This window comes from Heptranchias perlo, chromosome 25 (assembly GCF_035084215.1).
Source record: "Heptranchias perlo isolate sHepPer1 chromosome 25, sHepPer1.hap1, whole genome shotgun sequence".
Classification (NCBI taxonomy): domain Eukaryota; kingdom Metazoa; phylum Chordata; class Chondrichthyes; order Hexanchiformes; family Hexanchidae; genus Heptranchias; species Heptranchias perlo.
The window spans coordinates 1,828,483-1,854,626 of NC_090349.1; the positions used below are offsets into that span (position 1 = coordinate 1,828,483).

At 46.1% G+C, this 26,144-nt stretch overlaps 1 protein-coding gene across 8 annotated transcripts in view; it reads left to right on the forward strand.

The window, feature by feature from the left end:
• Window positions 1-26,144, forward strand: part of specc1la (sperm antigen with calponin homology and coiled-coil domains 1-like a) — a 400,129-nt gene that overhangs the window by 285,612 nt on the left and 88,373 nt on the right. For all 8 annotated transcript variants that reach the window (XR_010967162.1, XM_068005421.1, XM_068005423.1 and 5 more), the window contains one exon: window positions 2,127-2,286. Coding sequence is in view for 7 of the 8 variants with exons in the window: in XM_068005421.1 (XP_067861522.1) it covers window positions 2,127-2,286 (160 nt within the window). In the remaining variant the exon portion in view is untranslated. The remainder of the gene's footprint in view (window positions 1-2,126; window positions 2,287-26,144) is intronic.

Sequence of the window (26,144 nt, forward strand, 5' to 3'; positions counted from 1 at the left end):
TGCACTTAAACATTCCGTCCGTGCACCAAATCAGTGCTCTCGGACCCCCTCTCACACTGACCAGTGCCGAGACCCCAGGCCCTTCTCCAGCTCTGCCTCCCCGGTCCCCAGTCTCCAGCCCCAGGCGGGCTGCTCTGCCTCTGGTGCTGGGGAGTGTCCAGAGGTCTGAGTGTTCGATCCCCCGGCTCCGGCCCCAGCCGCTGCATTGTTCACCGCGTTGCTAGGAAATGCAGTCAGCGAGCAGCTGATTGGCTGCATGGAAACCAGACCAGGAAGTAAAATTGAAACCGATGCATTTGTCTCCACCCAATCAGAGACCGGGCGTCTCCACCCAATCAGAGACCGGGCGTCTCCACCCAATCAGAGACCGGGCGTCTCCACCCAATCAGAGACCGGGCGTCTCCACCCAATCAGAGACCGGGCGTCTCCACCCAATCAGAGACCGGGCGTCTCCACCCAATCAGAGACCGGGCGTCTCCACCCAATCAGAGACCGGGCGTCTCCACCCAATCAATCACAGATGAGGGGCCCATGACCAAACTGCTCCCTGCCTTACATGGAGGCAGCCAAAACTAATGAGAAATGCAAGACGTACCATTGGAATGCAATAATTTTTTTAACCCTGCTGAGGATTCAATGGTGGGGGGGGTGGGTGGAGCTTTAATTAAACTGTCCCCTATCCCCAAATTCACACTGACTGACTTGACAGCTGTTTTGTATTTCTGACTCAATTTAAAAATTCTGATTGCACACAATTTATTAGCTGATTCAACAAAAAGCTGATTGGAATTGTTCCCATCAGATAATTTTTAATAAAATACAAGAAGACTGGGGTCTGCTCAATCCTAGTGCAAATTAAGAATCCCATTTTATAAATTTATCAGCCAATATAACATTAAATTGTTACAATTATCCATTATTTTGTACATTTGTTCTGTTTGTTATTTACCCTGAATAATGTTTTCTAAAAAGATGTTCTATTTAAAGTTGTGATTTTTTTACGGTGGCACACACAGCCTTTATATTGGTGCACAAACCAAAATTCATTCCACATGTGGCCGAAAAAAATTAGAAGGAAGCTTGCTAATGTTCCATTTGCTTTTTTGATTACTTTTTGTACCTGTCCACTAGCTTTTCGTGATTTGTGTACCTGGTACAAGGTTGACGTGAAGAGACGGGCAAAAAAAAAGAACAACAGTGCAGTGAGAATCAGTCGCTAGCTCAGAACAGTCATGTTTCTAAGGAACATTTACCTGATTCCTCATCGCAGTATTTTCCTACCTGGTACATCGTCAGAATAGATAAAACAAACTATATTCTAATTTCCACCTTTTGAGAGGAATGAAGGGAAGGACATTGGTGGAGGAAGAAAGGAGGACAGGACAAAAATGCCTTTTGATCATCTGCAGTTACGTGGGAAGTACAGTGTATGTTACCAGACAGTGCATGAGCCATGAGAAAGGGGATGCAGGATATACATGGTGACCACCAGTGTAGTGTTTGATTATATTTAGTACCAAAGCTATTCAACTTTTTTTTTCACTTGATAAGAGGATTTTTTAGGGGAGAGATTGTCTCTTATTCCAGCAGTCAGCATGAACAACAATTTAGTGATCTACTCTTATAAACCATCTCACTTCAATAAAAGAATTTTCTTTAACTTCACATACATAAGAAAATGCACCTACTGTTGTGTTCTTTATCTTTCTTGCTGTAATATGACACTCTACTGATGACAGCCATGTCTTCAGCAATTGTGTTGACACTGTTGAAAATTCCCTTTATTATGAACGCTCCATCACTGAACTCCGAAGCAGAATCGTTGAACATCTTTTCAATACACTGAATATTAGTTTCTGTAAAAGTGGCATGGAATCTTGTTCCTGTCCTCCACAATTTAATCCTAAACCTTATGCCCCAAACAGTTACAAAGAATCCGTTTTCAGGGAACCTCCAAGAGAGCACATTCCTAAAACCAACCTGCCACCTTTGGTATAAAGTCCACTAGTCTTTTAGATACAGTCTTTCCCATCCCCTGACCCATGCTGGAAGCATGGTGTCCTCCCAGTGGCAGTCACTGGAGTTGCACTTTAAGTGATAATTTATTATTCATTTTTCTCCTGCAGTGTCTCGAAGAAGCAGCGAGGAGATTAAACGTGATATGACTGTCACAGATGGCTCCTCTCCAGCATCATTGATGGGAATGGGAACCACATCTCCACAGCTATCGTTGACATCTTCATCCCCCACAGCTTCAGTCACTCCAACTGCACGCAGCCGTCTCAGGTAGGGATCGCACTTGGTCAGTTCACCGAATCACTTTTGTGTTTCGAATGCAGTAGGTCCTTTCGCCAAGAGTTATGCAGTATAACTTGTCAGCACTATCATTGCCATTAAATCTATTGATGAACACTCTGCAACTCCTTTTGTGAATGCGGTATCAAGAGATTGAACTGTATGATGAAGGTAATTTAAAACTGACAAGGTGAGGATTGTTCTGATGTCAGGGTGTTTGCACTGTATGATGTGATCCACGTCAGGTCTCTGGGTTAGTTTTCAATTAGTGCTTAGTTCATTGATCTTAGGCAGGGTTCTGGTGGGGAATATATTGCATATACGGGGCAAGGAAGATGAAGAAACAGGTAGCCTTCCTTCTCGTTATCTATTGGGTACTGCTGGCATTGTACCCGTGTGGACATCTGTTAAGGACAGGAGCAGGCCTGGTTGTGAGTAGTCTGGTACATGCTGCCTATGTTCGCATCTGAAGGTGAGCATTTGTGTGGGGCAGTGGAGAGGTGCTGATGCCCATGAAACACCCGCAGTATGAATCGCTGGTTGAAAGAGCAAGTGAGAGAATTAGGGGAAAAAATAGAAGGTGATTCTTTAATCCATTTACTGTCGAGGAAAGTTCTGTGGATGACGAACTTAATAATGAAGGGTCCAGCAACAAGTTAATTGCTAGTTGTGGAAGTTTTGCATTGTTAATAAACTCCAAACTGGTGGTCAGTGCTGTGAAAGAGGAGCTCCATACTAGAAATACTGGGACCAATGCCACTGTGATAGAAGTGGGCCTGAGTGATCAAGTGAACTTGACAGATCCATGTCCGAGTCAGAAGGGAGAAGGCTCTTTCAGGGCACTCTTGCCCTGGGTGTTTGGAGGACCTTCTCTCTGCTGTGTAAGAGCCCCAGTCCTGAATCTGTTATCTCCCATATTAATGAGAGCCCCATCACAGTTCCTTTCTTGGTTACTAGTTAACAAATTGCAGACCACTCTTGCAGCCACTCAAGCTATAGGAATTGCTCCACAAAGTATAGTTGAAGTGTTGCAGTTTCTCTTGTTTCAGTGTTTATTCCAGGCTAGCCTCAGGGTGGTGCAGTGCGTGCCTGAGGGTGGCGCACGGCGTATCTGAAGGTGGGGCAGTGCATTGTTGAGCTGAGTACCGAGGTCTCCTGACCCCAGGTTGAGTTGAGCTCAGGCTTTTGCTGGTTAATCAAGCCGAGTCCCTGAGCTACATCTATTTGCCTGACCCGGAAATCTACGTCAAACACAATAGGTGCGTCCCAGTGACAGACGTCCACAATACCTGTCCTGTCACCTTCATTGCACAACTTTTCCAAGCTCAGCTCAGGAACTCAACGTGATTGACTGAATCACTTGAAGGGAATCCTGACCACCAGAATGCTTGAGCTCTGCTTATTCTGGCTGCAGCAGATCTCTGGAAGCAGCTCAGCAAAGCACGACTCTACCCCCAGGTCAGATCAAGAATTCAGCATGAGCAAAGGAGCAGTTAGAAATCTGCCCCGTTTAAGTTGATCTAACTCATACTACTGGAGAGAAGTAGTCAAGGGATCTCTGTATCCCATACACTCATCCCCAGCATCAGTTCCAGACTGGAATCAGATTATAACATGAACCCAACCCTCAAATAAACAGTGGAATCAGCTATGGTATCATCAGTAATTCCTTAAGGGAAGAGAACTGTACATCGGCAGAAACTGAACACACCCTTCAGCCAGCTACTCACTCAGTGCGATTCCATTTTTTTTTGTAAGTTTAGCATTTTTACAACAAATAAATATACGAAAATGGAAATGTGTTATCCTAAAGGCAGAAAGCATGAAAGTAATTGCAAGCACAGCATAATTGTGAGTCCTCAACCCTTAGTCTGGCAGAACTGCTGTTTCATTCTCAGTTTCACACAGAGGCTGTGCAAAGCAAATAACATTTGGACAAAGTAAAAACAGAGGCATTTAAACTAAACTAGGAGTTGGGGATGTTGATGTTATCTGACCTCAGAGAACACACCCTGTATTAATATGATGGGTGTTTGGGAAGTCAGGGAGCAGACTGGTTCATCTCCAAGCTGCTCCTGAGATTTCCCATGTATTGGGATTGTGGGGTTCTGCCAACAAACTGCATCTTCAGTAGTGTTTGAAGGCACTTGTTTGTGTGAAGGCGTGTCACAATGAAGTGGGACTGTTCACATTGCATTAGAAGATTGTCCTTTAACTTATGGGAGCTGTGTTGGAATCCGGCTTTAACTGATGGAATGAAAAGCTTTGGTGTCATTTAGGAGTCTCTAGTATAGAATATTTGTACAGTATGAATCCAGTGCACAGGGCACAGTTCTCCTGTTAAGTGCCTTCTGATGTTAACAGTGCTATATAAATGTAAGTTGTTGTTATGAGTCCTCAATCCTTAGTCTGGCAGAACTGCTGTTTCATTCTCAGTTTCACACAGAGGCCATGAGGTCGGCGGTGTGGGAATTGGAGAGCAGAGTGGAAGACATTTGCTGAGCACGTTAACACTATAGGAGGAGGAGAACTGCGTCATCTCTGACCTGTGCTGGCAGTGCTGCTTGTTAGGTGCAAAGGTTGAGGCATGTACCTTTTTCCAGCATTGCCCTAACTGGAGATGTGTATGCACAATACAGTGTTCTTACTGGGGTTATTAAGCAGGTGGTTTGTTTTCCTTTTAGTGAATGTACTTTGGCTTAAAATACGAGATAAAACTGGGTTAGAGACTGATTACAAAAGTGCTGTTGTTAAGTTCGCCAGTCACATCAAGCATTGGTAGATCGATTCAATTCTTCAGATCTTAATCTAATTGACATTTTCTACACGTGGAGGTGACCCACAGGTTACCTGTCAATATAAAAGGTTAAGTGAAGTGCAGTGAGCAAGTGTGGAGTGTCATTGTTAACATGTTTGAATGGCACTGAGGATCTATTCACAGTTATTATTGTTACATTGAGTGAGTGGCATGCGCCCCTTTGAGACAGTGTTACTGTGAAATAAAGCCCCGCACACTGATTTGCAGCCTCTGGAATTACTCGATCACACTTCAGATTCTGAGCACTAAATGGAAGTCCCAGATATTTCCCAGAGGGTGGGAAACCTGAAGGTATTGTGGGCTGGCCAGATGAAGAGCTGTATGGGTAAAGGGCGAGCAGCAAGTTACCTACATGTTATTTGGTGCTAGAGGTGATTTACGGAGGTCCAGAGAGAGGGAGGACAGAAAATGTAACTTCAGTGGGTCTCAAATACGCTTTTCCAAAAAAAAATCAGAGGGTCGGAAATTGCAGTGAGCGGCGAAAGACCCCCACTCTCCGCTCCTTACAAACTAACACATCCCACTCACCGCTCCTTACAAACTAACTCATCCCACTCACCGCTCCTTACAAACTAACACATCCCACTCACCGCTCCTTACAAACTAACACATCCCACTCACCGCTCCTTACAAACTAACTCATCCCACTCACCGCTCCTTACAAACTAACTCATCCCACTCACCGCTCCTTACAAACTAACACATCCCACTCACCGCTCCTTACAAACTAACTCATCCCACTCACCGCTCCTTACAAACTAACACATCCCACTCTCCGCTCCTTACAAACTAACTCATCCCACTCTCCGCTCCTTACAAACTAACTCATCCCACTCACTGCTCCTTACAAACTAACACATCCCACTCACCGCTCCTTACAAACTAACACATCCCACTCTCCGCTCCTTACAAACTAACTCATCCCACTCACTGCTCCTTACAAACTAACACATCCCACTCTCCGCTCCTTACAAACTAACTCATCCCACTCTCCGCTCCTTACAAACTAACACATCCCACTCACTGCTCCTTACAAACTAACACATCCCACTCTCCGCTCCTTACAAACTAACTCATCCCACTCTCCGCTCCTTACAAACTAACTCATCCCACTCACCGCTCCTTACAAACTAACACATCCCACTCACCGCTCCTTACAAACTAACACATCCCACTCACCGCTCCTTACAAACTAACTCATCCCACTCTCCGCTCCTTACAAACTAACACATCCCACTCTCCGCTCCTTACAAACTAACACATCCCACTCTCCGCTCCTTACAAACTAACTCATCCCACTCACCGCTCTTTACACACTAACACATCCCACTCACCGCTCCTTACAAACTAACTCATCCCACTCTCCGCTCCTTACAAACTAACTCATCCCACTCTCCGCTCCTTACAAACTAACACATCCCACTCTCCGCTCCTTACAAACTAACTCATCCCACTCTCCGCTCCTTACAAACTAACTCATCCCACTCTCCGCTCCTTACACACTAACTCATCCCACTCACCGCTCCTTACAAACTAACACATCCCACTCACCGCTCCTTACAAACTAACTCATCCCACTCACCGCTCCTTACAAACTAACACATCCCACTCTCCGCTCCTTACAAACTAACACATCCCACTCTCCGCTCCTTCCAAACTAACACATCCCACTCTCCGCTCCTTACACACTAGCACATCCCACTCTCCGCTCCTTACAAACTAACTCATCCCACTCACCGCTCCTTACAAACTAACTCATCCCACTCTCCGCTCCTTACACACTAACTCATCCCACTCACCGCTCCTTACAAACTAACACATCCCACTCTCCGCTCCTTACAAACTAACTCATCCCACTCTCCGCTCCTTACAAACTAACTCATCCCACTCACCGCTCCTTACACACTAACTCATCCCACTCACCGCTCCTTACAAACTAACACATCCCACTCACCGCTCCTTACAAACTAACACATCCCACTCTCCGCTCCTTACAAACTAACTCATCCCACTCTCCGCTCCTTACAAACTAACTCATCCCACTCACCGCTCCTTACAAACTAACTCATCCCACTCACCGCTCCTTACAAACTAACTCATCCCACTCACCGCTCCTTACAAACTAACTCATCCCACTCTCCGCTCCTTACAAACTAACTCATCCCACTCTCCGCTACTTACAAACTAACACATCCCACTCTCCGCTCCTTACAAACTAACACATCCCACTCTCCGCTCCTTACAAACTAACTCATCCCACTCTCCGCTCCTTACAAACTAACACATCCCACTCTCCGCTCCTTACAAACTAACTCATCCCACTCTCCGCTCCTTACAAACTAACTCATCCCACTCTCCGCTCCTTACAAACTAACTCATCCCACTCTCCGCTCCTTACAAACTAACACATCCCACTCTCCGCTCCTTACAAACTAACTCATCCCACTCTCCGCTCCTTACAAACTAACTCATCCCACTCTCCGCTCCTTACAAACTAACACATCCCACTCTCCGCTCCTTACAAACTAACACATCCCACTCTCCGCTCCTTACAAACTAACTCATCCCACTCTCCGCTCCTTACAAACTAACTCATCCCACTCTCCGCTCCTTACAAACTAACACATCCCACTCTCCGCTCCTTACAAACTAACTCATCCCACTCTCCGCTCCTTACAAACTAACACATCCCACTCACCGCTCCTTACAAACTAACTCATCCCACTCACCGCTCCTTACAAACTAACTCATCCCACTCACCGCTCCTTACAAACTAACACATCCCACTCTCCGCTCCTTACAAACTAACACATCCCACTCTCCGCTCCTTACAAACTAACTCATCCCACTCTCCGCTCCTTACAAACTAACACATCCCACTCTCCGCTCCTTACAAACTAACTCATCCCACTCTCCGCTCCTTACAAACTAACTCATCCCACTCACCGCTCCTTACAAACTAACTCATCCCACTCACCGCTCCTTACAAACTAACTCATCCCACTCTCCGCTCCTTACAAACTAACACATCCCACTCACCGCTCCTTACAAACTAACACATCCCACTCACCGCTCCTTACAAACTAACTCATCCCACTCACCGCTCCTTACAAACTAACTCATCCCACTCTCCGCTCCTTACAAACTAACTCATCCCACTCACCGCTCCTTACAAACTAACTCATCCCACTCTCCGCTCCTTACAAACTAACTCATCCCACTCTCCGCTCCTTACAAACTAACTCATCCCACTCTCCGCTCCTTACAAACTAACACATCCCACTCTCCGCTCCTTACAAACTAACACATCCCACTCTCCGCTCCTTACACACTAACTCATCCCACTCTCCGCTCCTTACAAACTAACTCATCCCACTCTCCGCTCCTTACAAACTAACACATCCCACTCTCCGCTCCTTACACACTAACTCATCCCACTCTCCGCTCCTTACAAACTAACTCATCCCACTCTCCGCTCCTTACACACTAACTCATCCCACTCTCCGCTCCTTACAAACTAACACATCCCACTCTCCGCTCCTTACAAACTAACACATCCCACTCTCCGCTCCTTACAAACTAACACATCCCACTCTCCGCTCCTTACAAACTAACTCATCCCACTCTCCGCTCTTTACACACTAACTCATCCCACTCTCCGCTCCTTACACACTAGCACATCCCACTCTCCGCTCCTTACACACTAACACATCCCACTCTCCGCTCCTTACAAACTAACTCATCCCACTCTCCGCTCCTTACAAACTAACTCATCCCACTCTCCGCTCCTTACAAACTAACACATCCCACTCTCCGCTCCTTACAAACTAACTCATCCCACTCACCGCTCCTTACAAACTAACTCATCCCACTCTCCGCTCCTTACAAACTAACACATCCCACTCTCCGCTCCTTACAAACTAACTCATCCCACTCTCCGCTCCTTACACACTAACTCATCCCACTCTCCGCTCCTTACAAACTAACACATCCCACTCTCCGCTCCTTACAAACTAACTCATCCCACTCACCGCTCCTTACAAACTAACTCATCCCACTCACCGCTCCTTACAAACTAACACATCCCACTCACCGCTCCTTACAAACTAACACATCCCACTCACCGCTCCTTACAAACTAACTCATCCCACTCACCGCTCCTTACAAACTAACTCATCCCACTCTCCGCTCCTTACAAACTAACTCATCCCACTCTCCGCTCCTTACAAACTAACTCATCCCACTCACCGCTCCTTACAAACTAACACATCCCACTCTCCGCTCCTTACAAACTAACTCATCCCACTCTCCGCTCCTTACAAACTAACTCATCCCACTCACTGCTCCTTACAAACTAACTCATCCCACTCTCCGCTCCTTACAAACTAACTCATCCCACTCACCGCTCCTTACAAACTAACACATCCCACTCACCGCTCCTTACAAACTAACACATCCCACTCACCGCTCCTTACAAACTAACTCATCCCACTCTCCGCTCCTTACAAACTAACACATCCCACTCACCGCTCCTTACAAACTAACACATCCCACTCACCGCTCCTTACAAACTAACTCATCCCACTCTCCGCTCCTTACAAACTAACACATCCCACTCACCGCTCCTTACAAACTAACTCATCCCACTCTCCGCTCCTTACAAACTAACACATCCCACTCTCCGCTCCTTACAAACTAACTCATCCCACTCTCCGCTCCTTACAAACTAACTCATCCCACTCACCGCTCCTTACAAACTAACACATCCCACTCTCCGCTCCTTACAAACTAACTCATCCCACTCACTGCTCCTTACAAACTAACACATCCCACTCTCCGCTCCTTACAAACTAACTCATCCCACTCACCGCTCCTTACAAACTAACACATCCCACTCACCGCTCCTTACAAACTAACTCATCCCACTCTCCGCTCCTTACAAACTAACACATCCCACTCTCCGCTCCTTACAAACTAACTCATCCCACTCACCGCTCCTTACAAACTAACACATCCCACTCACCGCTCCTTACAAACTAACACATCCCACTCACCGCTCCTTACAAACTAACACATCCCACTCTCCGCTCCTTACAAACTAACTCATCCCACTCACCGCTCTTTACACACTAACACATCCCACTCACCGCTCCTTACAAACTAACTCATCCCACTCTCCGCTCCTTACAAACTAACTCATCCCACTCTCCGCTCCTTACAAACTAACACATCCCACTCTCCGCTCCTTACAAACTAACTCATCCCACTCTCCGCTCCTTACACACTAACACATCCCACTCTCCGCTCCTTACACACTAACACATCCCACTCTCCGCTCCTTACAAACTAACTCATCCCACTCTCCGCTCCTTACAAACTAACTCATCCCACTCTCCGCTCCTTACAAACTAACACATCCCACTCTCCGCTCCTTACAAACTAACTCATCCCACTCTCCGCTCCTTACACACTAACACATCCCACTCTCCGCTCCTTACAAACTAACACATCCCACTCTCCGCTCCTTACAAACTAACTCATCCCACTCACCGCTCCTTACAAACTAACTCATCCCACTCTCCGCTCCTTACACACTAACTCATCCCACTCACCGCTCCTTACAAACTAACACATCCCACTCTCCGCTCCTTACAAACTAACTCATCCCACTCTCCGCTCCTTACAAACTAACTCATCCCACTCACCGCTCCTTACACACTAACACATCCCACTCTCCGCTCCTTACAAACTAACTCATCCCACTCACCGCTCCTTACACACTAACACATCCCACTCTCCGCTCCTTACAAACTAACTCATCCCACTCACCGCTCCTTACAAACTAACTCATCCCACTCACCGCTCCTTACAAACTAACTCATCCCACTCTCCGCTCCTTACAAACTAACACATCCCACTCTCCGCTCCTTACAAACTAACTCATCCCACTCACCGCTCCTTACAAACTAACTCATCCCACTCACCGCTCCTTACAAACTAACTCATCCCACTCACCGCTCCTTACAAACTAACACATCCCACTCACCGCTCCTTACAAACTAACACATCCCACTCTCCGCTCCTTACAAACTAACTCATCCCACTCTCCGCTCCTTACAAACTAACTCATCCCACTCACCGCTCCTTACAAACTAACTCATCCCACTCACCGCTCCTTACAAACTAACTCATCCCACTCACCGCTCCTTACAAACTAACTCATCCCACTCTCCGCTCCTTACAAACTAACTCATCCCACTCTCCGCTACTTACAAACTAACACATCCCACTCTCCGCTCCTTACAAACTAACACATCCCACTCTCCGCTCCTTACAAACTAACTCATCCCACTCTCCGCTCCTTACAAACTAACACATCCCACTCTCCGCTCCTTACAAACTAACTCATCCCACTCTCCGCTCCTTACAAACTAACTCATCCCACTCTCCGCTCCTTACAAACTAACTCATCCCACTCTCCGCTCCTTACAAACTAACACATCCCACTCTCCGCTCCTTACAAACTAACTCATCCCACTCTCCGCTCCTTACAAACTAACTCATCCCACTCTCCGCTCCTTACAAACTAACACATCCCACTCTCCGCTCCTTACAAACTAACACATCCCACTCTCCGCTCCTTACAAACTAACTCATCCCACTCTCCGCTCCTTACAAACTAACTCATCCCACTCTCCGCTCCTTACAAACTAACACATCCCACTCTCCGCTCCTTACAAACTAACTCATCCCACTCTCCGCTCCTTACAAACTAACACATCCCACTCACCGCTCCTTACAAACTAACTCATCCCACTCACCGCTCCTTACAAACTAACTCATCCCACTCACCGCTCCTTACAAACTAACACATCCCACTCTCCGCTCCTTACAAACTAACTCATCCCACTCTCCGCTCCTTACAAACTAACTCATCCCACTCACCGCTCCTTACAAACTAACTCATCCCACTCACCGCTCCTTACAAACTAACACATCCCACTCTCCGCTCCTTACAAACTAACTCATCCCACTCTCCGCTCCTTACAAACTAACTCATCCCACTCACCGCTCCTTACAAACTAACTCATCCCACTCTCCGCTCCTTACAAACTAACTCATCCCACTCTCCGCTCCTTACAAACTAACACATCCCACTCACCGCTCCTTACAAACTAACACATCCCACTCACCGCTCCTTACAAACTAACTCATCCCACTCACCGCTCCTTACAAACTAACTCATCCCACTCTCCGCTCCTTACAAACTAACTCATCCCACTCACCGCTCCTTACAAACTAACTCATCCCACTCTCCGCTCCTTACAAACTAACTCATCCCACTCTCCGCTCCTTACAAACTAACTCATCCCACTCTCCGCTCCTTACAAACTAACACATCCCACTCTCCGCTCCTTACAAACTAACACATCCCACTCTCCGCTCCTTACACACTAACTCATCCCACTCTCCGCTCCTTGCAAACTAACTCATCCCACTCTCCGCTCCTTACAAACTAACACATCCCACTCTCCGCTCCTTACAAACTAACACATCCCACTCTCCGCTCCTTACAAACTAACTCATCCCACTCTCCGCTCTTTACACACTAACTCATCCCACTCTCCGCTCCTTACACACTAGCACATCCCACTCTCCGCTCCTTACACACTAACACATCCCACTCTCCGCTCCTTACAAACTAACTCATCCCACTCTCCGCTCCTTACAAACTAACTCATCCCACTCTCCGCTCCTTACAAACTAACACATCCCACTCTCCGCTCCTTACAAACTAACTCATCCCACTCACCGCTCCTTACAAACTAACTCATCCCACTCTCCGCTCCTTACAAACTAACACATCCCACTCTCCGCTCCTTACAAACTAACTCATCCCACTCTCCGCTCCTTACACACTAACTCATCCCACTCTCCGCTCCTTACAAACTAACACATCCCACTCTCCGCTCCTTACAAACTAACTCATCCCACTCACCGCTCCTTACAAACTAACTCATCCCACTCACCGCTCCTTACAAACTAACACATCCCACTCTCCGCTCCTTACAAACTAACTCATCCCACTCTCCGCTCCTTACACACTAACTCATCCCACTCTCCGCTCCTTACAAACTAACTCATCCCACTCTCCGCTCCTTACAAACTAACACATCCCACTCTCCGCTCCTTACAAACTAACTCATCCCACTCACCGCTCCTTACAAACTAACTCATCCCACTCTCCGCTCCTTACAAACTAACACATCCCACTCTCCGCTCCTTACAAACTAACTCATCCCACTCTCCGCTCCTTACACACTAACTCATCCCACTCTCCGCTCCTTACACACTAACTCATCCCACTCTCCGCTCCTTACACACTAACACATCCCACTCTCCGCTCCTTACAAACTAACACATCCCACTCTCCGCTCCTTACAAACTAACACATCCCACTCTCCGCTCCTTACAAACTAACACATCCCACTCTCCGCTCCTTACAAACTAACACATCCCACTCTCCGCTCCTTACAAACTAACTCATCCCACTCACCGCTCCTTACAAACTAACACATCCCACTCTCCGCTCCTTACAAACTAACACATCCCACTCTCCGCTCCTTACAAACTAACACATCCCACTCTCCGCTCCTTACAAACTAACTCATCCCACTCACCGCTCCTTACAAACTAACTCATCCCACTCTCCGCTCCTTACAAACTAACACATCCCACTCTCCGCTCCTTACAAACTAACTCATCCCACTCTCCGCTCCTTACACACTAACTCATCCCACTCTCCGCTCCTTACACACTAACTCATCCCACTCTCCGCTCCTTACACACTAACACATCCCACTCTCCGCTCCTTACAAACTAACACATCCCACTCTCCGCTCCTTACAAACTAACACATCCCACTCTCCGCTCCTTACAAACTAACACATCCCACTCTCCGCTCCTTACAAACTAACACATCCCACTCACCGCTCCTTACAAACTAACTCATCCCACTCACCGCTCCTTACAAACTAACACATCCCACTCTCCGCTCCTTACAAACTAACACATCCCACTCTCCGCTCCTTACAAACTAACTCATCCCACTCACCGCTCCTTACAAACTAACACATCCCACTCTCCGCTCCTTACAAACTAACTCATCCCACTCTCCGCTCCTTACACACTAACACATCCCACTCTCCGCTCCTTACAAACTAACACATCCCACTCTCCGCTCCTTACAAACTAACACATCCCACTCTCCGCTCCTTACAAACTAACTCATCCCACTCTCCGCTCCTTACAAACTAACACATCCCACTCTCCGCTCCTTACAAACTAACTCATCCCACTCACCGCTCCTTACAAACTAACACATCCCACTCACCGCTCCTTACAAACTAACTCATCCCACTCTCCGCTCCTTACAAACTAACTCATCCCACTCTCCGCTCCTTACAAACTAACTCATCCCACTCACCGCTCCTTACAAACTAACTCATCCCACTCACCGCTCCTTACAAACTAACTCATCCCACTCACCGCTCCTTACAAACTAACTCATCCCACTCTCCGCTCCTTACAAACTAACTCATCCCACTCACCGCTCCTTACAAACTAACTCATCCCACTCACCGCTCCTTACAAACTAACTCATCCCACTCACCACTCCTTACAAACTAACTCATCCCACTCACCGCTCCTTACAAACTAACACATCCCACTCTCCGCTCCTTACAAACTAACTCATCCCACTCTCCGCTCCTTACAAACTAACTCATCCCACTCTCCGCTCCTTACAAACTAACTCATCCCACTCACCGCTCCTTACAAACTAACACATCCCACTCACCGCTCCTTACAAACTAACACATCCCACTCACCGCTCCTTACAAACTAACACATCCCACTCACCGCTCCTTACAAACTAACACATCCCACTCACCGCTCCTTACAAACTAACACATCCCACTCACCGCTCCTTACAAACTAACACATCCCACTCTCCGCTCCTTACACACTAACACATCCCACTCACCGCTCCTTACAAACTAACACATCCCACTCTCCGCTCCTTACACACTAACACATCCCACTCACCGCTCTTTACACACTAACACATCCCACTCTCCGCTGTTTACACGCTAACACATCCCACTCTCCGCTCCTTACACACTAACACATCCCACTCTCCGCTGTTTACACGCTAACACATCCCACTAACTGCTCTTTACACACTAACACATCCCACTCTCCGCTCCTTACACACTAACACATCCTACTCTCCGCTGTTTACACGCTAACACATCCCACTAACTGCTCTTTACACACTAACACATCCCACTCTCCGCTCCTTACACACTAACACATCCCACTCACCGCTCCTTACACACTAACACATCCCACTCTCCGCTCTTTACACACTAACACATCCCACTCACCGCTCTTTACACACTAACACATCCCACTCTCCGCTGTTTACACGCTAACACATCCCACTCTCCGCTCCTTACACACTAACACATCCCACTCTCCGCTCCTTACACACTAACACATCCCACTCTCCGCTGTTTACACGCTAACACATCCCACTAACTGCTCTTTACACACTAACACATCCCACTCTCCGCTCCTTACACACTAACACATCCCACTCTCCGCTCCTTACAAACTAACACATCCCACTCTCCGCTCCTTACATACTAAATTATCCATGTTGTATCCGTGAGCTTTACTGTGTCCTCTTTCTCTAATGCGAACCTCAAAGCAGGCCACGTTAACCTCCGGGAACCTGGGCCCTATGTGGCCGATGAGATGTGCGCTCTCTCCCTTCGACCAATCAGTTTGCAGCATCGTTGACCAGCCCCGAAATCTCAAAGCCTCGAAGTTGAAGCTACAACAGTAAACTAATTGCAAAAACAGTCAGATTCAGTGGAATAAAGAGAGGGGAAGAAATCGCGAATTAAAAGGCAGAGTTAAAAGAGACAAAGAATAAGTTTTTTTTTAAATTTGTATTTTATGTACATGTATTCCCAGATCTCTCTGCTTCTTTGCTCCATTTAGTTTCTTACTTACAAAGAATGATTGGCTGCCTCATTCCTCCCACTTAAACAAACCATTTCACACTTTGTTATAATGAATATCTTTTACCATGTATCTGCCCAAGTCTGTCCTCCCTTGACACTCTTCCTCACTCTTGGAACTTACGTCTCATCTGCTCATATGAGCAATGCTATGAGGTGACCCCATTCACCTGATTGGTCACTTCCTGCCATGCTTGTTGTACACTGCCTCCACTTGGAGGATCTTTCTCTGCCTCAATGATTACCACTTTCCCCAGGGGCCCCTACTTCTAAAGGGTACAGTCCTGGGAGCCTCGTCAGTCATTCTCACCTGTTATTCAGCCTCCAAAAAGAAATTATGCTTTTCTTTAAGAGCTGCTTGACTTCGGATTCCCCAATCCCCCCACTCACGTCCCAGTGACACAACACTCCCTGTGCAGAAAAACCTATACAGGGAGATTGTTTAAATGAATGAGGGGTTGGCCTTCCACACTACGAGTGTGGGTACGCCTGGGAATGCTGGGATTGTGGCCATTTATGATCCGACCATGGACTCTGGCCTGTAATGTACTCCCAGTAATGGCACCCTTTACTATTCTGGAGCTTAGTTCAAAGGGATTTTGTTTGGAGTACCTCTCATTTTAAGTCTTTATGCCCTGGTGCTATGCTATTCCACTACCACCCCTCTCGTTCACCTTCCCTATCCCTCTTGAAAGTTTTATATCCAGGATTTTTAATTGCCAACCCTGACTCAGCTGCAGCCATGTTTCAATCACTGCTGTAATGTCCTGCTTTTCTATTTCAATTACTGACACTAGTTCCCCAGTTTTATTCAATATGATCTGTTTGATTCTCACTCTGAACAATCTTCACTTTATTGGCGCACCAACTTTTATGACACCAGGTTCATAAAAATCCCTTTATAACTAAGCCCTTTGAACCCATTTTAGTAGATAGGACAGCTCATTCTTTCCCAAGATCTCAAAACCACAGAGCTCCTCATCTCTGTCTTCCCAGCTCCTCCAAACTGCAGATTTTTCATATCCAAGCTTGGCATCACCCAGTCACTGAGTTACCTCATCCTTTTTATGTTTACCAATTTTGGTGGTCCCCTGCACAAGCCTTGGCCCTTCATTTGGTTTCTCATAAAACAGTCCACAAACAGACACAGCATGCCACCTTCTACTCTGCACGTCACATCAGCTCAGCCGATGAAAGGTTTTCTTGATTTATCTTTTTTTTTCTGATAGCTTGCTGCTGTTATTGCAGATAATTAACATTGACCTCCATCAGATGAAAACTGTCACACTTGGCTAGTTATTGGACATGAGTTAGTCACAAGGAGCTTGTTTATGATAGCAGTTTATTAAGTTTTCAAATTTGCAAATTGTCTTGAAACTAATTTTGTTTTGGATTACTAAGACTGTTTGTCCCATGAATTATCTTTCTCTTTCCTAAGACGTTATTGAACATCCAAGTGGGTCAGCCTTGGGAAACATACCAATCGGATATATAAGCTGTAACTCATTCTCCAGCCCATCCATTACTCTGACATTTATTGAACGGACGTGTGCAGTCCAGGTGGGTGATGATGCTGCTTACACCAACAGCTGTGCTCTTATTTCCAACGGGAAGGAGAAAAGCAGTATAGTGAGAGAAAGGATACCCAAAATAATAAAGAATTAGCTTCAAATGAAAGAACTGTCTAAATCCTGAAGCATCAGAGCCTTGTCTTGGGCGCAAATTATTATAGATTCCTGTGATGACTCAGTGGTACTGAGCCACTCAAACCCGGGTTTGATGTGTGCCAATGCCACCCAGCTCTACCTCTCCACCCCACCTCTGTGAAGTCAGACTGCCTGTCCAACATCAAGTCGTGGATGAACCGCAACTTCTTCCGACTAAACAAACAGGAAGTCCTGCCATAAACTCCGGCTTCTCTCCAGCTGCTCGCTACGACTGAACCAGATTGTCTGAAACCTTGCTGTACCCACAGCTGAGAATGCCTAGTTTCACTGGCACTAACATTGTCTGCTTCTGCTCCTCTGCCACTGAACCATGCTTTGGTCACCTATATACTCGATTATTCCAATGCCTTCCTTTCTGGCCACCCATCCTCCACAAACTCCAACTTGTCCAAAATGCAGCTGCCTATATCCTGCCCTGTGTTATGTTCCGTTCATTAATCATCGTCCTCACTGCGCTACACTGGGTCCCTGTCCCTCGACATAGCAACAGCCTCTGTCTGTGCTGCGTTAGCTCATTTCCGGTAGGATCTGTGCTTGGACTAAGGAGAGGAAAATATCCAGCCATGATTCATAGAATGTTACATCACACAAACAAACCAATATGCCATCAATTCTTTGCTGGCATTTCTTCACCACAAGAGCCACCAGCCTAATCCTATTCTCCTGCTCCTTCCCCATACTCTTTGATACTTCTTTTTGAAGCAACTCTCAAATTCCCTTTTTAAAGAATTTATTGACTCAGCTTCAGCAAAAGAAATCCACATATGAGGCTTCCTCTAAAGAAGTGTTTCTTATCTTTCCTTTAATTCCTGTTCCAGATCACTAACCATTGACATCTTCTGGAAAATGCAGTTGTGTGGACGTTGGGCAAGGACAGGATTTGGCTTGTCTTTGAGGAGCCCCATGGTGAAACAGCTTGCTGACACTCCTTGCCTAGACTTGCGTATAAAGAATAGCCATTTGAGGGAGGTACTGGAGGGCTGCCAGTGCCTTTGGACCCATCCCCCAGCATCAGTCAGTGGCTTCAGGAGAGAAGTGGAAAGAAAATATAGCCAGGATAGATGTGCTATCACAATTGTTTGTAGTCAGCTCTTCACATGGCCCATGAGTCCACAATGAGCCCTCTGTACATTGTACCAACAATACAAAGAAAGAACTTGTACTTATGTCGTGCCTTATCATGTGGTCCCAAAGTACTTCATAGCCAATGGATTACTTTTCGAAGTGCAGTGTGTAGCCATGAACCTATTAGTACAGTTAGTATGCAGTGGTCTATTAGACGCTCTGTCCACTTGAAATAAAGCACACCCATGACCACATAGTACATTTAATGCATGGCTACATGAACTAAAAATCTGTAGACATGTGGCAAATCTAGGGCTGATGATACAAAAGAAAATTGAGCCAAATACAGAAAATATAGAGGGGCAACAAAAGGGATAGAAAGGCTAAGAGCGGGTCTGAAGAAAGACTGGCAGGTAACCAATGGAAACAGTAAAGGATTGGATAAACACATAAAAATTAAAAGAATAATCAAAGAAAGGGAAGGGCTGATTGGAGATGAAATAGGAAACCTCATGGAGAATGAGGAATGGCAGAGATATTAAATGAGGACATGGTCTTGGTTTTCACAGTGTGTGTTAGTGGGAGTGAAAGAGTGCAAGAGGAGGAGTTGGAGTAATTAGATAGGATAACTACAGATAAGGAAGTAATACTGAACCCAAAGAGGAAGAGGCACGAGGCCCTGGTGGCTGTATCCGAAAATGCTGAGGGAAGCCGGAGAGGAAACCGCAGAGGCTCACACCCCCATCGTTCAAACATCCTTGGATATGGAAGTTGTGTCAGAGGACTGGAAGGTTGCCAATATAGCACCTCTGTTCAAAATGGGAGATTGGGAGAACCATGTAACTGTAGACTGGTCAGCCTAGCATCAGTAGGAGCTCAGCTTCTAGAGACCATAATATGGGATAAAATTAATACTCACCTAGAAAGGCATGGATTAATTAGGGGCAGCCAAAACGGATTTGTAAACGGCAAATTTTGTGTGACAAATTTGAGCAAATAAGAGCGTGTTAGTTAAGAAAATGTCCTGGATGTTGTGTATATTAATTTTTAAAAGACATGATAAAGTGCTGCCTGTTCTTAAAAAAAAAATAGCAGATGGGATCCCAGGTTTTATAAATGGGGCACAGAGTAAAAAAGCAAAGAGGCAACACCAAACCCATACCAACCATTGGTTCGGCAGCAGTTAGAATAGTGTCCCCAGTTTTAGGCACCTTACTTTAAGAAAGATACCAGATCAATGGAGAGGGTGCAGAAAAGATTTGCTCGGATAACACTAGGGAGAAGAGGTTTTAGTTATGAGAGGCGACTAGGGAAACTGACTCTTTTTATTAGAACAAGGTCAGGAGAAAATCTGATAGAGGTGTTTAAAATTATGATGGTACGAGTTTCAGGTCTGGCGTAGATATTCTCTCAGGTACACAAAAAGCTGGGTTGGTAAGTCTGCCACTAGGATAAGGAAGCTGAATTCAGGCACGTTAATGCCCAGAGCTGGCTCACGGATACCAGTCTTCTGGAACCAACTGAAAGATCACCAGTATAAAAGCAGCTGCCTGGGAATTTTTCTGATGCTTGTGCCTCGAGTTTCAGTGAAGTTGCCTTGTTTATACCAATTATACCTACTTGGCAGGGGTGGGGGTTGGAGGCCTGTAGGTGTCCCTGCCATCTCATCATTGGTTCCATTCTCACTGTTGTCTGTATCTGATACCAGGATGGACAGCCAAGGTAGGTGAGGCCCAAGTTGGAAGGAAGCGAATCTTGACGAGTGGATGCTGGGGATTATTTGCTGAAAGGAAGAGTTACATTATACTAACAGTCCTCCTGGTTTCCTCCAAATTGATTCTTTCACAATGAACCCAGACTCTTTCTTGCTTAAGGAGTGAGGGAGATGAATTCACATTCATGGTTGAAACTGAAGTTACATGGTCAGTGACTTTATTAACAAGTGGATTTACCATGCACTGTAATAAAGATCTCCAAAAACAGGCCAGATTGAATAATTCCAGATGGCAATGGGCACCTCATCCATTTATAATACTCGTAGATTTTCAGTGGGAGAAAAGAGAATTTTGTATTTTAAGAATCAGTTGAAGTTCCTTTCTTGTGACATTGCGTTCTGTAAATACTTATTTTTGAGCTATAGGTTTATATATTTTTTTTTTATTCGTTCATGGGATGTGGACGTCGCTGGCAAGCCCAGCATTTATTGCCCATCCCTAATTGCCCTTGAGAAGGTGGTGGTGAGCCACCTTCTTGAACCGCTACAGTCCGTGCGCTGAAGGTTCTCCCACAGTGCTGTTAAGCAGGGAGTTCCAGGATTTTGACCCAGTGACGATGAAGGAACAGCGATATGTTTCCAAGTGGGGATAGTGTGTGACTTGGAGGGAGACGTGCAGGTGGTGGTGTTCCCATGTGCCTGCTGCCGTTATCCTTCTAGGTGGTAGAGGTCGCGAGTTTGGGAGGTACTGTCGAAGAAGCCTTGGTGAGTTGCTGCTGTGCATCCTGTGGATGGTACACACTGCAGCCATGGTGCGCCAGTGGTGAAGGGAGTGAATGTTTAGGGTGGTGGATGGGGTGCCAATCAAGTGGGCTGCTTTGTCCTGGATGTTGTCGAGCTTCTTGAGTGTTGTTGGAGCTGCACTCATCCAGGCAAGTGGAGAGCATTCCTGACTTGTGCCTTGTAGATGGTGGAAAGGCTTTGGGGAGTCAGGAGGTGAGTCACTCGCCGCAGAATACCCAGCCTCTGACCTGCTCTTGTAGCCACAGTATTTATATGGCTGGTCCAGTTAAGTTTCTAGTCAGTGGTGACCCCCAGGATTTTGATGGTGGGGGATTCGGCGATGGTAATGCCATTGAATGTCATGGGGAGGTGGTTAGACTCTCTCTTGTTGGAGATGGTCATTGCCTGGCACTTGTCTGGCGCGAATGTTGCTTGCCACTTATCAACCCAAGCCTGGACATTGTACAGGTCTTGCTGCATGCGGGCATGGACTGCTTCATTATCTGAGGGGTTGCGAATGGAACTGAACACTGCAGTCATCAGCGAACATCCCCATTTCTGACTTTATGATAGAGGGGAGGTCATTGATGACGCAGGTAAAGATGGTTGGGCCTACGACACTGCCCTGAGGAACTCCTGCAGCAATGTCCTGGGGCTGAGATGATTGGCCTCCAACAGCCGCTGCCATCTTCCTTTGTGCTAGGTATGACTCCAGCCACTGGAGAATTTTCCCTCTGATTCCCATTGACTTCAATTTTACTAGGGCTCCTTGATGCCACACTCGGTCAAATGCTGCCTTGATGTCAGGGGCAGTCGCTCTCACCTCGCCTCTGGAATTCAGCTCTTTTGTCCATGTTTGGACCAAGGCTGTAGTGAGGTCTGGAGCCGAGTGGTCCTCGTGGAACCCAAACTGAGCATCAGTGAGCAGGTTATTGGTGAGTAAGTGCCGTTTGATAGCACTGTCGATAACACCCTCCATCACTTTGCTGATGATTGAGAGTAGACTGATGGGGCAGTAATTGGCCGGATCGGATTTGTCCTGCTTTTTGTGGACAGGACATACCTGGGAAATTTTCCACGTTGTCAGCTAGATGCCACTGGAACTGGACTGTAGCTGTACTGGAACAGTTTGGTTAGAGGCGCGGCTAGTTCTGGAGCACTACAGCCGGGATGTTGTTGGGGCCCATAGCCTTTGTTGTATCCAGTGCACTCAGCCGTTTCTTGATATCATGTGGAGTGAATCGAATTGGCTGAAGACTGGCTTCTGTGATGGTGGGGATATCGGGAGGAGGCCGAGATGGATCATCCACTGGGCTCTCCTGGCTGAAGATGGTTGCAAACATTTCAGCCTTGCCTTTTGCATTCACATGCTGGTCTCCACCATCATTGAGGATGGGGATGTTTACAGAGCCGCCTCCTCCCGTTAGTTGTTTAATTGTCCACCACCATTCATAACTGAATGTGGCAGGACTGCAGAGTTTTGATCTGATCCGTTGGTTGTGGAATCGCTTAGCTCTGTCTATAGCGTATTTCTTCCGCGGTTTAGCATGAACGTAGTCCTGTGTTGTAACTTCACCAGGTTGGCACCTCATTTTTCAGTACACCTGGTGCTGCTCCTGGCATGCTCTTCTACACTCCTCATTGAAGCAGGGTTGATCCCCTGGCTTGTAGGTAATGGTAGAGTGAGGAATATACCGGGCCATGAGGTTACAGATTGTGCTGGAATACAATTACCTGTGTTGTTTCTCTGTGGTATAAATTGGATATTTGCTTGGAATTACCTGAAAACTTATGCTGAAACAACGATGTAAGTACAGCGTAATGGCGATTTTTGGTGTAAAGATCATGGAAATACAGGCATAAGTGATTTGCGTCCATTTTTATGCCACATCCGAATTTCATCGATCTTTTGCGCTGATTCTGTGAAACCTCTGCCGCTCATTACCACAGCTGTGCATCCATACAAAAGTGCAGCTCACATAAATTTACAGAATTTACGCCAGCTTTGAACTGGCTGAAAATTTACACCTAGAATTTTAGGCATAACAGGACCCAAACTCATATTTCTAGTGTTCTATGATTTTTTTCAGCTTTTTTTTAATAATATCTCCTCACTGAGTCCTAAAATATATTTTCCATATCTTTGATTGCATCTTTATGGCATCAGAATGATTTGCATTGAAAATTGAAAAACTTCTATGATTGCAGTTTCTGTGCTTAATTTTTTAAACATTCCTTCCTATGTTCGGGATGTGGGCATCACTGGCAAAGAAGGCATTTATTGCCCATCCCTAGTTGCCCTGAGAAAGTGGCGGTGGGCCTTCTTGGACCACTGATGGCAGTTTGATACAACTGGGCTATTTCAGAGGGCAGTTAAGGGTCAACCACATTGTGCATAAATGATGGTTTGATAGTTTCAAATTTCAATTTTCATGCATAAAGAGGGACTTCAAGAAGGAATATATCGTAAGTTCATCGGCAGTTTCCTCGGCCCCGATTGTTACACTGATTTCCAGTTGCTCTACTCTAATTTTTAGGTTCTGGTGCATGCTAATGAGATTCTCAGGAAATTTGGGCTTAACTCGCCGACAGGAAGATCAGGAAATTTTGGCCTGTCGATGCAGTTCCTTAATGTAACTCTGAATCGGTTGCTTTGTTGCTGTCAGCAACACTTACAGTTTAATAGTACTCGCTAAAAGGATAGAAGTGGATTCTAATGATGATGCTCAATCTCTGATGATGATGGGATCGAATTGAAAAGCAAGGAAATTGTTAAACTTGTATAGAACCTTAGTTAGACCACACAGAGTACTGTGAACAGTCCTGGTCTCCATATTATAAAAAGGATATAGAGGCACTGGAGAAGGTGCAAAAAAGATTTTCTAGGATGATACCAGAACTGAGAGGTTATACCCATCAGGAAAGATTGAATAGACTGGGGCTCGTTCCTCTAGAAAAAAGAAGACTAAGGGGTGACTTGATAGAGGTCTTTACGATTATGAATGGGTTTGATAGGATAAACGTAGAGAAGCTGTTTCCACTTGCTTGGGAGAACAGAACTGGGGATTATATAAGGTATAAGATAATCACTAATAAATCCAATAGGGAATTCAGGAGAAACTTCTTTACCCAGAGAGTGTTGAGAATGTGGAACTCACTACCACAAGGAGTAGTTGAAGTAAATAGCATAGATGCATTTAAGAGAAAGCTAGATAAATGCATAAGGGAGAAAGGATATGTTGATGGGGTTAGATAAAGAGGGGTGGGAGGAGCTCATGTGGAGCATAAACACCGGCATGGACCTATTAGGCCGAATGGCCTGTTTCTATGTAATTCTACTTAATGATGATGCTCGTTCCCGGCGGGGGGTGCTCGTTCCCGGCGGGGGGTGCTCGTTCCCGGCGGGGGGTGCTCGTTCCCGGCGGGGGGTGCTCGTTCCCGGCGGGGGGTGCTCGTTCCCGGCGGGGGGTGCTCGTTCCCTGCTGGGGGTGCTCAATCTCTAAAGCAGGCCAGTGTAGATGTGTTCTGCAGCACAATGATTATAGGTTGACTTTAAAAGTGAGTTGGAAATTAGAGTGCTCCAGATGCCCTGGCTGCTTTCCTTTTGACAGTGACGATGCCAGCCAATTGTTTCTTTGCGAACTGCAGAGGATTCTTAGAGTGCTGTCTGTAGGTGGTCTACAACCAGATGTTAGCTCAGTTTCTCCTCACCTCAGTCCTTTTGTATGTGCTCACACACGTCAACGGGAAATAACGACATGGATATTATTTGAGTATTACCAGCACAGTGACTTCATTATGTATGACATCTCACTTCTATGTCAGCTGTGGCTCAGTGGGCAGCACTCTCTCTCACCTCTGAGTCAGAAGGTCGTGGCATCAAGCCACGCTCCAGAGACCTGAGCGCATAATCTAGGCTTGACACTTCAGTACAGTACTGAGGGAGTGCTGCACTGTCAGAGTTGCTGTCTTTCTAATCAGTTGTTAAACCGAGGCCCCCTCTGCCTGTTCAGCTGGATGTAAAACATCCCGTAGCGCTATTCAAAGAGGAGCAGGGAGTTCTCCTGGTGTCCTGATCAACATTTATCCCTCAACCAATACCACCAATGCAGATTATGCGGTCAATTATCTCATTGCTATTTGAGGGACCAAATTGACTGACCGGTTTGCTACAAAATAACATGACGGCACTTCAAAATCCATTCATTGGCTATGAAGGACTTTGAGACATTCTAACAACGTGAAAGATGTGATATAAATGCAAGTCCTTCTGTAATAAATAAATGAGCCAGAGCACCACTGGATTTGTCCTAATCTCAAAAGGTTGTGCAAACAAAGCAAAGTTGAAATGAGGTTAGCTGCTGCACAGTGAGCTGCTAAGAGACAGCTTGATACTCTGTGTGAGACACCTGTTGTTTATTGAAATGGAGTCAGTTTTTAAAATAGTGCAGCTCTTTTTTGCTCAGAATAATGTTACCAATACATACAGATAAAGCCACATCAATCACTCAGTTATGGCATTTGAATAAAAAGGAGGGCATTACTCCAGAGGGTCCATGAGATCACTTATCGGGAGAAATTGCTTTCACATAACTTTTATTTGACTAACGTAACTTTTCATCCCACAACTATCCCATCTGCCTGCACACCTA